Source organism: Podarcis liolepis, assembly GCF_965112155.1.
Source record: "Podarcis liolepis genome assembly, chromosome: 2".
Classification (NCBI taxonomy): domain Eukaryota; kingdom Metazoa; phylum Chordata; class Lepidosauria; order Squamata; family Lacertidae; genus Podarcis; species Podarcis liolepis.
Window position 1 is genome coordinate 86711374 of NC_139555.1, and position 15474 is coordinate 86726847.

General features: G+C 41.9%; 1 protein-coding gene across 2 annotated transcripts in view; it reads left to right on the forward strand.

The window, feature by feature from the left end:
* LOC310701016 (uncharacterized protein) overlaps positions 1 to 15474 on the forward strand; it is an 82275-nt gene that overhangs the window by 18490 nt on the left and 48311 nt on the right. For both annotated transcript variants that reach the window (XM_083490975.1, XM_083490976.1), the window contains exons 10-14: positions 1484 to 1649; positions 2876 to 3082; positions 3629 to 3790; positions 13269 to 13349; positions 15261 to 15423. In XM_083490975.1, the coding sequence (XP_083347101.1) occupies positions 1484 to 1649; positions 2876 to 3082; positions 3629 to 3790; positions 13269 to 13349; positions 15261 to 15423 (779 nt within the window). The remainder of the gene's footprint in view (positions 1 to 1483; positions 1650 to 2875; positions 3083 to 3628; positions 3791 to 13268; positions 13350 to 15260; positions 15424 to 15474) is intronic.

The following is a 15474-nucleotide window of genomic DNA, read 5'->3' on the forward strand; positions in this document are numbered from 1 at the left end:
TTGCTCATGGAGCCAGAAGACACTATGGTCACACTTGCCAGTCCAGGAAAACTGCTTTCTTGCTGCTGTGACTACTCTGCTAACAATGGAATTTATAGTTTGGTGGGATAAAACATTTCTCTTTAGTCCAAGTTCTCAGTTTTGACACAGTCATGAAGAGATCAATTATGGAAGTATAGATTCCGCACACCCCACAAAAAAAGTTAAGACAAGAATTTTGGAGTTCATGAGTCACAAGCTGTTAACTCTTCAGAGGAAGACTTAGTACCAAATCAGTAATGGATTTATAAGCAGGCCAGATTTGTCTGTTGGATTTTAGAACTATCTCCTACTTATATTAGGGGACGCGGGTGGCGCTGTGGGTAAAACCTCAGTGCCTAGGACTTGCTGATCACAAGGTCGGCGGTTCGAATCCCCGCGGCGGGGTGAACTCCTGTCGTTCGGTCCCAGCTCCTGCCCACCTAGCAGTTCGAAAGTACCCCTAAGTGCAAGTAGATAAATAGGTACCGCTTTATAGCGGGAAGGTAAACAGCGTTTCCGTGTGTGGCACTGGTGCTGGCTCGCCAGTTGCCACTTCGTCACGCTGGCCACGTGACCCGGAAGTGTCTTCAGACGGCTCCGGCTCCTGGCCTCTTGAGTGAGATGAGTGCACAACCCTAGAGTCGGTCACGACTGGCCCATACGGGCAGGGATACCTTTACCTTTACCTTTTACTACTTATATGAGATATAGACCTCCTGCAGCCTTCACTAATTGGGACTTCAGATTTGGAGATTGTTATCAGTAGAATTTAAAACTGGATGTTTGCAGATAGAATTATTTGGGGCTATGGCTTAGATCCAAGAAAGATATTGCAATGATAAAGCCAGACTAGATGTCACTCTTTCAGCTTTAGAATTTTATGACCTTACATTGTGTTTGTTAAAACTACTGGAGAGTAATTTGCAGATACAGAGTTGGATCAAAGTCTTTGTACAATGTACAGAAGGAGTTTCTACCAAATCTCTTTCTCTGCACTTCTCAAAACCCAAGCTACTTAAATCCCAAAACCCCACTCCTAACTCCTCACACTTTCAGCCAAACCATCCACAACCTTCTAATAAAGTAGTTTATGGAGCTGTCATAAAAAGTAAGGAAGCAAGTCAGATCCCCTCTTTCCCCTTGTAATTCAAGCACTAAACATAGGATAGATCTTGACAGAACAGTGCAAAGCTGGAGACTGGAGTGTCCTCCTTAGCCAAGCAAATAGTGACATGATAGAGCGATCCAGGTGAGTTTCCTTGCACAGAAGTGGAAAGCATATCACACCCTCTCTAACATCCTAAAACTGCAGCTGAAGAAGCTGTCATAAAAGGAAGGGGTTGACATACCCAATTTCAAACACTGATTTCAATAACAAAACCTGTGGATCCAACTCTGTAATCACAACTGAATTGTTACAGCTTTACTAATTTCGTGTCTTCCTGTTATTCTTTTTACCCAGTAAAATCTTGGAGTGACCAAGGCTCCTTGCTGCACACATTTCAAGGTCATTCGAAAACTGTCACAAAGCTTCTGCTGCACCCAAACTCTTCCTCTTTATTTATCTCTGGATCTCTAGATGGATCAGTCAAACTCTGGTCATTTGATACAATGGACATTTTTTACAGGTAGTTTAAACAAGGTAGTACTCCCTAATTTATAAATATATGGGTTTATATCTGGAGGTGGAAGGGTACCTTTGCATCCAGTTCATACATTTTACACACTAGGAGGTTGACTAGCATTTCATAAAGCTTCTAAAATACTAATGTTGTAATCCTATGTACACTTACTTGGGAATAAGCTCCACTGAACTCACTGGAATTGATGTCTGAGTGAACATGTATAGGATTATACTATGAATTTGTTTTAAAATTCTCCCCCCTGAATATATTGATTGTCAAAGATATTGCATCACGTACTTTGTACAATTCACTATAAATCGTTCAACAAATTATATAATTATAATGATTTTTAAATGGCTTTTGTAGGGGCTGGTGTTATATATTGCTTATAGTAGCATTTTTCTGTTATATTTGCATATGATACAAACCGTAATTACCTGTTGTTACAAAGTTCCTTCTTTTTGCTGGCTGTTTGACAAATGTGCCAAACTGACTAATGATGTTGCCCTCATTGACTTAGCATCAGTATTTGCACATAATGTGGATGATGAGGACAATTTTAATGAATTTGATGTGCTTCCAAGAGTGTCATGTCATGAATTTCAACCATGGACTGGCTGAGTGCAGAGGAGTGGTGGGAGGCACTAGCTGGGGAACCCCCAAGGGAAGAAGGCTCAGAGACAGGGGATTGGTGGTGGAAAGACAATGAGTGGTCAGAGGGAGCAGACAGGGAGGAAGAGATATTGGAAGCTAAGGAGGCAACAGGGTTTAGTGAGCAGGAAGAGGCTGTGTCAGAGAGCAGTCCAGAATTAGAGACAGAAGCAGAGGCTGAGTGGAGGCAGGCTGCTGAAGAAGCCAGAGAATCTCCCCCCTCCTGCTGCGACCAGCTTCCCTCCCCATGGTCCCCCAGAACATGCAGAGAAATGAAGAGGGCGGAGCAAAGAGAGACAAGACAACAGAGCCTTAGGCTGCTGGGGAAGGATCCTGGGGAGGATCCTTAGAGAGCAGTGGGAAGGTGGGTACCTTCAGTCCTCACAACTGCCCCACTGGAGCAAGACCTAGTGGGAAGAGTTGCTGTGGTCACTAGGCCTGCACTGTTTTGGTTTCTTTGAATGAAGAGTTAACTTCACTGACACCAGGTGTTTTATGGCAGATCTACTCCTAACTCCAGCTCCCAGCACTCTTCTTCAGCTCACATCTGGCCTATAATATCATTCTTTTATATCCAGCATATCACCATTCAAAGAAGGAATACGTTGGATTGGCACAGTGGATGATACATTTCTGTACTGCTGTTCTCCCCGCAATCTTCATATATATGATCTGAATTCATTTACTACCTTTTGGACTCGTTTCAACAGTCCGATAACTAAACTCTACGTCTGTAGTGCACATGAGAAGTCCAGCAGGGTGGTTGCTATGGGTGCTGACAACAGGTATGTTGAAATGTTGGGATTTCTGTAAAACAGATTTCTTAAAAAGCAAATTCTTACTGTTTCCAGTGTGAACACATTGTGATCCTTCCCAAAATAAATATATTATTATCTGGATGATATAACTCTGAAGCAAATGGTTCAGAATCATTCCATACAGATCTACTCAGAAATAAGTCCCACTGAGTTCAGGAGGACTTATTTCCTGGTAAGTTTGTATTGGACTGTAGCCATAATATCCTTATGCTAGTATCTAAAACTGAAAGCAGTTTCCTAAATAAAGACGACTGCATAAATGGGGCCCTTTTATGGCAATGTAAAAAAGTTCTTTTTAAAGTGTATACCAGTGTTTCCCAAACTTGGGTCTCTAGCTATTTTTGGACTACAAGTCCCATCATCCTTAGCTAGCAAGACCAGTGGTAGGGATGATAGGATGTAGTCCCAAAACAGCTGAAGACCCAAGTTTGGGAAACACTGATGTATATAATAGTTGACCTATAGTTTTTTTAAAAATAAAAATACTGTTTGCTCTCTGTTTTCTTTCCAAAGTTTAAGAATATTCTCACTTCAAGACGGGGAAACGTTATGCACAGTTCTGCCACCTCCTTATCCTCCTCTGATCCAGCCAGTTCTAAGTTTTACCTACAACCGAGCCAGTGGAACTGTTTTCTTCCTCCTGACGCCTTCAGAAATATGGGTCTACACAGTAAGGTAATCATGCAAACTGTTTTGCTTGCCATTCCAATTACTGTCAATCCAACTCTTACTCAAGTGTGGTTCACAATTTGTTCAGCGGGTGAGGAAGCCCTGATGAATAGGAAGAGGCTTAGATTGAGTCTAATTGCTATCATGTGATAGCAGGACCCAGCAGATCCTATAGCAGCCAAGCCCCACTCCCCAAATGCTCCATTTCAGGACTTTGCATTGACAGGGATATCGCCAGTGGTAGCTTCTGCCTGCCATTTGGGAGGATGCATTGGGGTGTTCCTCATTGGTAGGGGCTTCTCTTCTGATAGAGCAAGGCAGGACTGGACACCTCCCCCAGCATGGCAGATCTGGGGTGTAGATTGCTCTTCCTGGCAGTTTGCTAGCTGGAACTGTCTGTCTGTCACTGGGTGAAGATTGGGGTCACGGGATAGGGGAAGCTTCCACTTGCAGGTTATTATTGGGGTACAGTAAAAGGTAAAGGGATCCCTGACCATTAGATCCAGTCATGGCTGACTCTGGGGTTGCGGCGCTCATCTCGCCTTATTGGCCAAGGGAGCCAGTGTACAGCTTCTGGGTCATGTGACCAGCATGACTAAGCCACTTCTGGCGAACCAGAGCAGCACACGGAAACACCATTTACCTTCCCGCTGGAGCAGTACCTATTTATCTACTTGCACTTGGACGTGCTTTCGAAATGCTAGGTTGGCAGGAGCAGGGACCGAGCAACAGGAGCTCACCCTGTCACGGGGATTCGAACCGCCGACCTTCTGAACGGCAAGTCCTGGACTCTGTGGTTTAACCCACAGCACCACCCGCGTCCCATTGGGGTACAGCAGCAGAGGGCAATTCAGTTAGCACCGTACAACCATGTGGTTGCAGACAAGGTATCAGTGGCATAGCTTCAGTGCCACTTCTTACCTGTTACAAGGTAGGACCAGCTTTCATCTTCCTCTTTGATCGACTCACATCCGTCATGGGTAGCTTTCCACAGAGAATCATTTCACTAGCCAGTGCTCTTTATGAACTTTCAAAGCAGCTGTAAATCCCTCTTTTTCCATGTGGTTACTTATTTACTTATTTATTTAGCATATTTGTTATGCACCCTTCACCAAATGGTCCCAGGGTGAGCTAGCAATAAAGCAGTAACTTAACAATATCATATGTACAATATTAACATGCACATAGAACATTCTTAACAGCCTAAAAAACAACAACTGATGAACAAATGCCAACAGTTCAACATTAAACCTCACCTGGAGGTGAGGCTGGAGTCCTGGAGGCTGACTGAATTCGGGCTTGACTAAATTATTGTTCTGCTGGCTGCTGAATTATTTTAAATTTCTTGTTTGCTGTAAAAAGTATGCTAGTCTCATTTTATTGTGGTTTTATGTTGTGTTGTGGTACTTTTACATAAACTGCTTTGAGCCAAGAAAATGCAATATTTAAATATCTTAAATAAACAAGTTAAGTAGAGTAGGTTAAAGAACAGGTCATTTACAATTTGAGGCCAAGAATATGTGTATTGGGGTGTTCCTCGCTGGTGGGGGCTTCTCTTCTGTACTTCAACTGCAGAAACAGAACCAACTTGGCAAAGCCTAATGCAAAAGGTGTAGGCTGAATTTACTGTTCCAGTTTACAAGGCACCTCTAGCTTGTGCTTCTCAACTCCACTCATCCAGCCATTGAAGTTGACTCCAGTTCCCTCTGTAAAACCTTTTGTTGTGCCCTTTCAGCTCTTGCCAAAATGGCATTGCCTCACACAATGTGCTCAGTGAATTGTAGCATTTTTGGCTTAAACATGAGCCCTGGTGATTGATAGTAATCATCCACCCTTAATTCCAAAGAATTAGTTTGGATTAACTCTCGAGAGATTTTCTCCCCTCTATTGGCTGATGTTAGCAAGTGACATTGGGGATTTTTGAAGCACCTGAAGATTTTACTGTTATTAGTTGCTGAAGGTTTTTAATAGAAGCCAAAAATAAATTTGCTGATGAGTAAGATAAACTTGCATTCTCACTGTAATATTGAAAACAGTTGGTTGATTGGTCAGTTAGTATGTGTTGCTGCAAGTTAAAAAGTATAGAAAAATGAAATTATATTTTTAATGTTCATTCTGAGGCAAAGAGGCAGTGAAGTGAACATTACATAAAAATACTACATTACTTGTCCATATTGACCTATTTGAGGCACATTTTTAATGGTATTTGATTTGTAGACATCAAGCCAGGACCTTTTTAAAGATGGTAAACAATTTAAGGAATCTGTCCCCAGGGTGAAGTTTTCCTCTGTCCCCATCTTAGTTACATGTCAATAGCTTTTAAATATTTGATTTGTACTGCTTTAACATATTGTTTTATGCTGGTTGCTGTGTAGGATGTGTGTGTATTCTTGGTTTCTATATTTTTACTTCTGGATATGAAAGCCACTCTGATTACTTGTTTAAACAATATAACAATAACCTGAAATTAATTAAATACATACCATGTTAACAAAAAACAAAAAAAAAAAACCTCCACCTGCTGCCTATAGGACACCATGAAGAAGTACCTGGTCCTTTTCTACCACTTCTCCTTCAGGGTCTTCTGTGCTGTTCTCCATGTGTCCCTGAAACTGCTCTTCTAAATAAAGGAAGTACAATGTGCAAAATAATAAATATGCACCTGTTGTTTTAATGATAGAGGTGTGCATTTTTAAAACATGGCAATCTGTATTATGGCTCTAGAATGGATCAGTAAGAATTGGAAATGAAACTTTGGAAAAGTAGATCACACACACCACAACCAGTGTAATGTATTTGTGGCAAGTGAACAGTAAACAAAACAATTTCTTTAATTATTATTGCATTTGAGTCTATGTTGTTTAATTGTTGCCAAATCCTTCCTTTGCCCTAAATTCCCAACGTCTCAGTATCATTGTGCCTCCATTATACTCCTCTGTCCTTATATCAAGGCAAAAAGGTCTTAGTTTCACATATTCACTCATAGGACCTAAACTGGTTGTGACTGACCAGGAATAAGACCTTGGGGTCGCCGTAGATAGCTCAAGAATGATGTCAACCCAGCAGCTGTGAAAAGGGCAAATTTCCATGCAAAGAACCCTTAGAAAAGGAATGAAAAATAAACCTGTGCCAATATAACAACGTTGTTATACAAATCTACATTTTAGAATACTGTGTACGGTTCTGGTCACATAATGTTAAAAAGGGATTTTGTAGAGTTGGAAGAAGCTTCAGAAAAGGGCAACCAAAATGATCAAGGGAATGAAGCAACGCCCCTGTGAGGAAAGCTTTGAGACGTTTCAGTTTAGAGAAAAGGCGAGTAAGAGGCAACATGGTACCAGTGTATATAACACCATGCATGGAATGGAGAACATGGATAGAGAAAAGTTTTTCTCCTCGTGACACTAGAATTCACCGACATCCAATGAAGCTGAAGATTCAGGAAAGCGGCATAGTTAAATTATGGAACTTGCTCGCACGAACTTCAATGACTTTAAAACACGATTAGACACCCTCATGGAGGACAGAGCTATCAGTGACTTTTGCTATGTTCTTCCTCCACAGTTTGAGGCATTATGCTTCTGAATACTAAATGCTGGAAACCACAGGTGGGGAGAGTCCTGTTGTCCTCAGGTCCTGCCTGTGTGTTTCCCACAGGCACCTGGCTGGCCGCTGTGAGGAGAGGATGTCGGACTGGATGGCCCACTGGCCAGATATAGAGGGCTCTCCTTATGCTGTTAGGTGCAGCTGCTTGTCCTTGCACATGTTGCTCTTTAAAGTATTGCTGAACAGATGCACACCTGTCATATTAGTTCAAATATGTTTAAAAGTGCAGTGGAAATATATCTGGGCTTTGCAGAATTTGGTAAATGTATGTTTTGCCATTGTATCTTCAGTGAAAGACAATGGTAGAACACTGAGGCACTTCAGGGAATCTCTGCTGTGGTCAAAATAGAGCTTATTCCTGGAAAATGGTAGGTATTACCTCCTGCTCAGATTTTCCTCGCCAAAGGTGTGGGGACCATTCCTGAAGTGGCTTATAGGAAAAGAATGGCTGAGCAATCCCCCAAATGGAACATGATGCGGGGAGAAAACCCCAGAATGAAAACAAAATTAAAGCCTGATATATGATGAATTCATTTCCTCTGCAATAGCCTGTCTGGTGTTAACTTTTGAAGCAGGGTTAGCTAGAATCTAACCATAGTGGTTTCCAATATTTTTATTACTTTTTTTTTTTTACAACCATACCCCACTTTTCAGACTTTTGTGGTTTCAGTTTTTCTTAAATTTTAGAATGTTCAAACTCACAGTTCTATTTATAGAATAGTTGCATTTCACATTCAGCAACGTTTGTTGTGGGTGTGAAATGGAAACAAGTGCAGCGCTGTGCACACTAACATTTTTTGTATATAGGCTGCCCCAAAATCTCTCCAAAAGGCAAAATATGGTAAGGCAGGGCAAGAGTTATTTAACAGAGATAGAATCATGATTGATCCTGATAAAGTGGGACACTTAGATATGTTCCGTAACCAGCCATAATGGGGTGTGTTCATTTCAATTCCAAGAATGATGAACCTGCCAGCTTACCCCCTTTGAGCAGAAGACAGAGAGGCTTGTCTTTAGAATTAATCATCCCTCTTCCTTGAAGCCTTGAAAATTGGTATCTTGGTTTTGCCTTTGTTCTGGTCAGTTTCAGCTTCTCCGCGGCTTCATAAGTAAAGTTATCCATTAAAGTAAACTGGATAAAGCTATCACGTATTGAGCTGAACTTGCTAGGTTAGTGGTTTTGAAACATGGAAACTCATAAGGGATTCCTCAATGAACAGACTGATAACAGCAGACAAACATGTACAAGCTTGCACGCTAGTATTCATGTTCTGTAATGAGAAGCTGGAGGAGAAAGTTGTTTGCGTTCTGTGAAACAGTTTAAACGGGTTACTGGAAATGCTTAATGGACCACGCACCTTAGAGGATGGTGCCCAAACCCTCTGCTGATGTGCAAGGATTCCTCATGTGACTCAATGTGGAAAGGGCTGAGTGAAGCCAGGAAGTTTTATAACGTGTCTTCTTGGGAGCTGTGAACCTTTTCAGCTTGTTTTAATTACGAGAGTTCTTTCGATTACATCAGAACTATCTAGCAGATGTAAAATCTTTCAATCAGCTATCTAGCTGCTGAGGCTTGGCAGCATTTTTTAAAAAACATCATCCTTTCTACAAATCAGTCTCAGCAAGGGTATATACATGAGAACATACAAACCGAAGAATAATGTTTTTCAGTACTGCTTGGCAGTATGAAGGCCTGTGCATACTTTTTCCTTTCAGCATATTTAGGAATAAGATCAGAATGAATCGACATACCAAAATAGCGACAGTGGTTTCATTGTCTTGATTATGGTTGATCGCATACAGTAATCGCAGAGGACCCACAGAATCTAGAGAGCATCTAAATTTTCATCTTCTTTCATCATCTTTCCAGCATACCTGGTTTCTTTCCTTTTAAAAATCAATTTTATTAAAGGTTTTCAACTTAATGTACCATAAAATTCAAACTAAACAAAAGAGAATAAAACAACCCCAATATACCAAACAGAAAAAACTAAAGAAAAAGTATAATACATTAATAATAATACTCAAATGATCCTCATAAAACACAAAATTATAAATATATGTAGCACTCAGTATACCTGATTTATGAATTGCTTCTCTTCTGCAACATTTTGTAAGCTCCTGTGCAAATGATAACAATCAAGGACTAACAATAGTTTGGATGGGAAGGTGAATTTTGCCAATTCTGTCTTAACATGAAGCGCCCAGCACCACCATCCACTGACTCTGGTCCTGGGAGTTGGGGAACCCTCCAGAATATTGTGGGAGATGGTGATGGGTGCTACTGGGGAAAACAGGAGAAACCACCTTCTCATCTCCTCTGCCAGCAAGCTGAATCAGAAGGACCTTTTCCATCCAGGCACAAGTCAGCTCCATGGCAAAGAGTGCCTTTTACCAACACCAGCTGCATTCCTGGGCCAGGGACAGTAGTAGTAGTAGTAGTAGTAGTAGTAGTAGTAGTAGTAGTAGTAATTTATTCATTCATTCATTCATACATACATACATACATACCCCACCCATCTGGCTGGGTTTCCCCAGCCACTCTGGGCGTCTCCCAACAGAATATTAAAAACATGATAAAACATCAAACATTAAAAACTTCCCTAAACAGGGCTGCCTTCAGATGTCTTCTAAAAGTCAGGTAGTTGTTTATTTCCTTGATATCTGATGGGAGGGTGTTCCACAGGGTGGGTGCCACTACAGAGAAGACCTTCTGCCTGGTTCCCTGTAACCTCACTTCTCACAGTGAGGGAACCGTCAGAAGGCCGTCGGCGCTGGACCTCAGTGTCCAGGCTGAACAATGGGGGTGCAGACGCTCCTTTGGGTATACTGAGCCGAGGCCGCTTAGGGCTTTAAAGGTCAGCACCAACACTTTGAATTGTGCTCGGAAATGTACTGGGAGCCAATGTAGGTCTTTCAGGACCGGTGTTATATGGTCTTGGCAGCCACTCCTGGTTACCAGTCTAGCTGTCAGTCTAGCTTAGTCACAGTGGTCCATGCACTGGTAGCTTCACAGTTGGATCTCTGCAATGTGCTTTATATAGGTCTGCCTGTGGGCTTGGATTGTGAGTTGCAGTAGGTACAGAAAGCAACAGTAAAGTTGGTGGCTACCCACAAACATAACACCAGTTCTGGAGGAACTGCACTGACTGTCAGTTAGCTACCAAGCTCAGTGTGTTGCATTGACATGTAAAGTCCTATACGGTATAGGACCTAGGTGCTTGCTCGACTGCCTACCCTTGTAAACACCAGCCCAGTATTTGACATTGGGTGGACATTAAAAACCCTTGTAGAAATATTTTCCTCTACCCCGGGATTTGGTTAGTTGATTGGAGATGTTTTGTCATTCTCATGGTGCAGTAAAGTAAGTTTGATTTATTGCTGTTGCAGCTTGATTTTTTATTTATTGTTGTTTTATTTTATTATGTTTTTATGTTGTGCCTTTCTGTGAGAATTTAATGAGCAGTGGGTTCTAAATTACCTAAACGCAGCACAGCTCTAAATTACCTAAACACAGCAAAGTGTTTAGGTACTTTGAATTTGGTTTTAAAAATACTGAAAATATCACTCAGAAGATTTTTGTATAAAAGTAGATGATATGACTTCTCTATTATGAAAGTGAGTTAATGCCATTTGTTTTAAATATAGCAAGAATGACAGACTTATTATGTCCCAGTTTGTTCCTATTGTTTGGTAATGAATCCGTGTTTCGTTTTACACATTCAGTGGGATAATGCGTAATTGCAAATTAACATGTGACAAACATAATGCTTGAACTCATGATGAGCCATTCTAATAGTCACATCCCTTAACGCCTTGAGAAAATGGGGTTATTGCTTAATTAAGTTACACCCATTGTTATTGATGCGTTGAAGATTACTATCGAGGACTTCGTACATACTAAGGAACAAATCTGCCGAAAGCATTAACACTGAATACAATTTTTTTTTAAGTGGGTAATTTGGTTCAAAGGGAGAGGCTGCATGGTGAAATTAAGCAGATGAAAATTTAATGAACTCAGAGTTGTAGTTGATGTAGCGCTATGGCAAAGGTTCCATTGGTGCAAGGATTTTCCTTGCAAAACAGAACCTTCTCCCCCCTCCCTCCTTAAATCTGTTGTGGGGATCCCCAGATCCTCCTGGAGAGATCTGGGAATCATGTGGGTCGAGGAGAGGAGGAAGTTCTCATTGCCCTATCAAGAATCTTTGTGCTGCCTTCCACTAATGCAACAATCTCATTGAATTTGGCCCTCATTGCCTTAGGCTGTGTACAAAGCACTAAGCAAAATACTGAGGAGCTTGTAGTACAGAATACCAGACACGCCAAGTGTCCCTATTTTCCAGAGGCAATTCCGGATTTAAAGATTTCTTATTTGATCCCAATAAAAAAAATTCCTTCCAGTAGCACCTTAAAGACCAACTAAGTTAGTTCTTGGTATGAGCTTTCGTGTGCATGCACACTTCTTCAGATGCACACGAAAGCTCATACCAAGAACTAACTTAGTTGGTCTTTAAGGTGCTACTGGAAGGAATTTTTTTTATTTTGACTATGGCAGACCAACACGGCTACCTATCTATTATTTGATCCCAGAATGTCCCACTTTTCTTTAGGATGTCCCTTTTCTCATCAGAGAAATGTTGGAGGGTATGGAGTTATGCAACCCCTGAACCACTATACAACCTTTAGAAAACATTTGACAAGGCAGCACTGTATAGGGAAGCTTGTTTAATGTTTATTATGTTTTTATGTATGTTGGAAGCAGCCCAGGACAGCCCAGTCAGATGGGTGGGTATAGACAGTAAAATTATTATGGTTTGTTGAGACAGAGGCACTCTTCCCTTTTGTAGCTAATGTTCAAATGTTTCTTCCTTAATAACTAGCAATGAGCTAAATCTAATGGCTCCTTGCTTATATAAACTACCATAAAAGTTGTCCAAACTGCCCTTAAAGTGAATTTTTAGCCTCTTATGCCACTGGGGATTTAATAATGAAATTCTGTTCTATTAACCCTATTGATTTTCCGTTACCTTATGTAACTGTGATTTGTGGTGTAATATGCAAGGATTTGAGAGGTTATATTGCTTTGAGGTTTGACTAACTAGATCCTAAACTGTTTCTAATCTAATATTGTAAATGTCACTAATAGAGGATGTGCTGTTTATTCTGGGAGAGTGTGAAGCCATAAAAAAAATTTTACTTGCTGAGCCAGCAATCCTAGGACGTGCCCATTTGAACAGCAATAAATAAATTTTGGTAGTTCCAGTGGAAGTTGAGTGGAACTTTGGCATGGCTTCCTTCTCAGAGGTTTGACCAACCTCTTCTGAGATGCAGTGGTCATGTGACTGTGCTGCCGCTGCATCTAAGAAGCGTTCATCTTGCTGCTTGCAAAAGTACCTCCAATAGGGAAGTTGACTGTGAGTTTTCACCCTGTAGGCATGAAGGCAGCGTGGCAGTCTTGGTTTTCTCCCTGCCCTCCAAAAAGGAAGAAAGTAAGCTTTCAGGTGATGAAGAAGTGCAGGAGGGGTTCAGCTCTTCCCACCTGTTCTCTGCAATGGACCTCGAGTCATTGTTAAAGAAGGCCTTGTCTTTGCGGATCACTTCTGTGGGGAGGGGATAGCATTCCCCAAAGGCAAGTCCTTCATGATGAGGTTTCCTTTTCCAGAGAACTTTAACTTTTTGCTAGTGTGGGGGATGCCTGGAGCCCCCAAAGCTTCCCACTCCTTGCTCAGGTGCCTTTATCTCTATGATAAAACTGAGGAAGATTTCTTGAAGGTCAGAAAGACTCTTGCATGATCTCACTTTAATGTTACAGTAGTAATTTATGTAAGTTCAGAATGTTGTGGGAGGGTTTAACACCTGAAATGTCCTTTGATTCTAGGACTAATCCGGCATGTAGAGCAGCAGTGTGGACTATAGGAGAGCTACAACAACACTTGCATAGGAAACATCCCTTTGCTTCGTAAGTTTCCTTAATCTGTTTGGTAGTCTTTCTAATTGTTGTTGAACTGCTTTTTCATCTGGCGTAGGCTTCAGTTCATTAAATATTTTTGTCTGTTCAAGCCCTCTTTGGCTGCATTGGTAGAGTGCATTAATCCAGTTAATTTCTTCAGGAATAGTTTTGAAGTAATTTCATTCCACATGTCTAGAGCACCATATGTGATCCCTAGTCAACAGGGAGTGATGAATGCGAACAGAATTATAAAAAGGGTTTACAGATAAGATGATGCTTGTATTCAAGAGATTTTACATGCTGAATATTTCTTACATGACAACAGAATCCCCTGTCCTGACAGAATGAATGATTCACTTCATTAGTGGGCATGGACTTCAAGCCCATAGAGGTCTGACTGAGTCATAAACTCTGCCTATGGAAGAAATGACATTTGCATTTTGATGAAATTTCAGATGAGCAACAGGGGAAAAATTGTTTTGAACAAGTCACCATTTTAGATTGGTGTGTTGATAAGGCTATAATGCATGGATCACACACACACCCAAAAGGAGAAAGAAAAAACACATAACAATATTATTATTGTTTTAACATGTTGATGTTTACTGTCCTGGGCTTCTTTGGAAGGAAGGGTGGTGTAAGGATATCAGGGGGTTACTCGAGAGCAATCAGGCAAATGCCTCCCTGGTCGGCTGTAAAGCCTCGTTATTGGTGCCAGAAACCCTTCACCATGCAGAGCGTCACTATTCCGTGGCTCGCTCATTCACTGGCAGAATCTGAGAGTGGGCGGTCCTTAAATCTTCCCCAGCAGAGTTTCTTGACGCCCAGTCTGCGGCTCCCCTCTCGGCGTGGAAGCCTACTGTGCAGGGAGGGCGTGGGTAACGGAGGACCTCTCTTCTCCCCACTTTGCTCAGGCAAGGTGTCCTGGCACCGCCTTGCCTCCTCCGAGCCCTGAAGCTCCTCTCCACTGGAGGCGTGGTTACTCTCCTCCGCTGAGGAGGTGCTGCTTCCCATGATCTTTGGGGGCTCTCTGTAATCCACCCGGCTTTTCCCCTCTCGCCCCTGAGCCGATGGCAGTTCCCTGACAGGTGGGATTCAAATGTAATTAATTAATAAATATTTAAATTATTAAAAAGCAAAAATTATATGAAAAAGGGTTCTTTCTGCAGATATAGTTTTCTGTGACATTCCATTTACTGAACATGGGGCCCCAGCTTTTTGAGGCCCATGGGCACACATGGGATTTTTAAAAGGAGAGGGAGAGGGGGAGATGTGGGCAACACCACAAAATTGCTGTTTCGGGAGGCTTTGCCAATAGCAAATTGTTGGCAGTAACCCCGCTTGCTCATACTATGTGTGCTTCTTGGGTGCTGGAAGGGATGCAGACAGGCTGGGAGGAAAAGAAAAGAGAAGAGAAGAGAAGAGAAGAGAAGAGAAGAGAAGAGAAGAGAAGAGAAGAGAAACTACACAGATGCCCCCCCAAAAAGAAGATGGAGAAGGGAGCCGCCCCCCTAAAAAAGACCTCAGAGAGGGAGGAAGCAAGCGTATTATCAGACATCCAGAGAGGAGGTGGCAGCAAACAAGCCTACAGACCTCTCAGAGATGAGGAGGAGGACCAACTTCCTCCAGCAGATTCCCAGAGTGGAACGAAAAACAAATACTGATTCTCTCTACCTGCCCCCTCCTGCAACTGGCAAAATGAGAGGCAGGCAGGGATACAGAGGATTTCTGGGTGCTGAGAGGCAGGGGCTTCACAGGTAGCATTGCACCCCTGGGTACTCTGCACCCACTGGCATTATGTTTGGTGCAGCAACTTTACTGGCCAAAATTCATGTAACACTGGTCTCTTGTGCCCATGTCACTCGTGTTGCATCCAGTATGTGCTCCCACCTTTGAAGTTGCTTCAATATGTCTTCCTAGCTGTGTTCAGAAGAATGAACATTTTCAACATACTCGAAAAAGAAATTTCAGGACTTCAGTGAAATGCGAATGCCTCTGCAGCTTGTCTTCACCATTGTGCTACTTGATAGATGAAGGAGTGGTGTTTGCAGATAACCAGGAATTTCTGGTTCTTGGCATGCAGGTAAAAAGCCAGATGATATATGCATAAAATTAATTTAATGAACTAGATTTG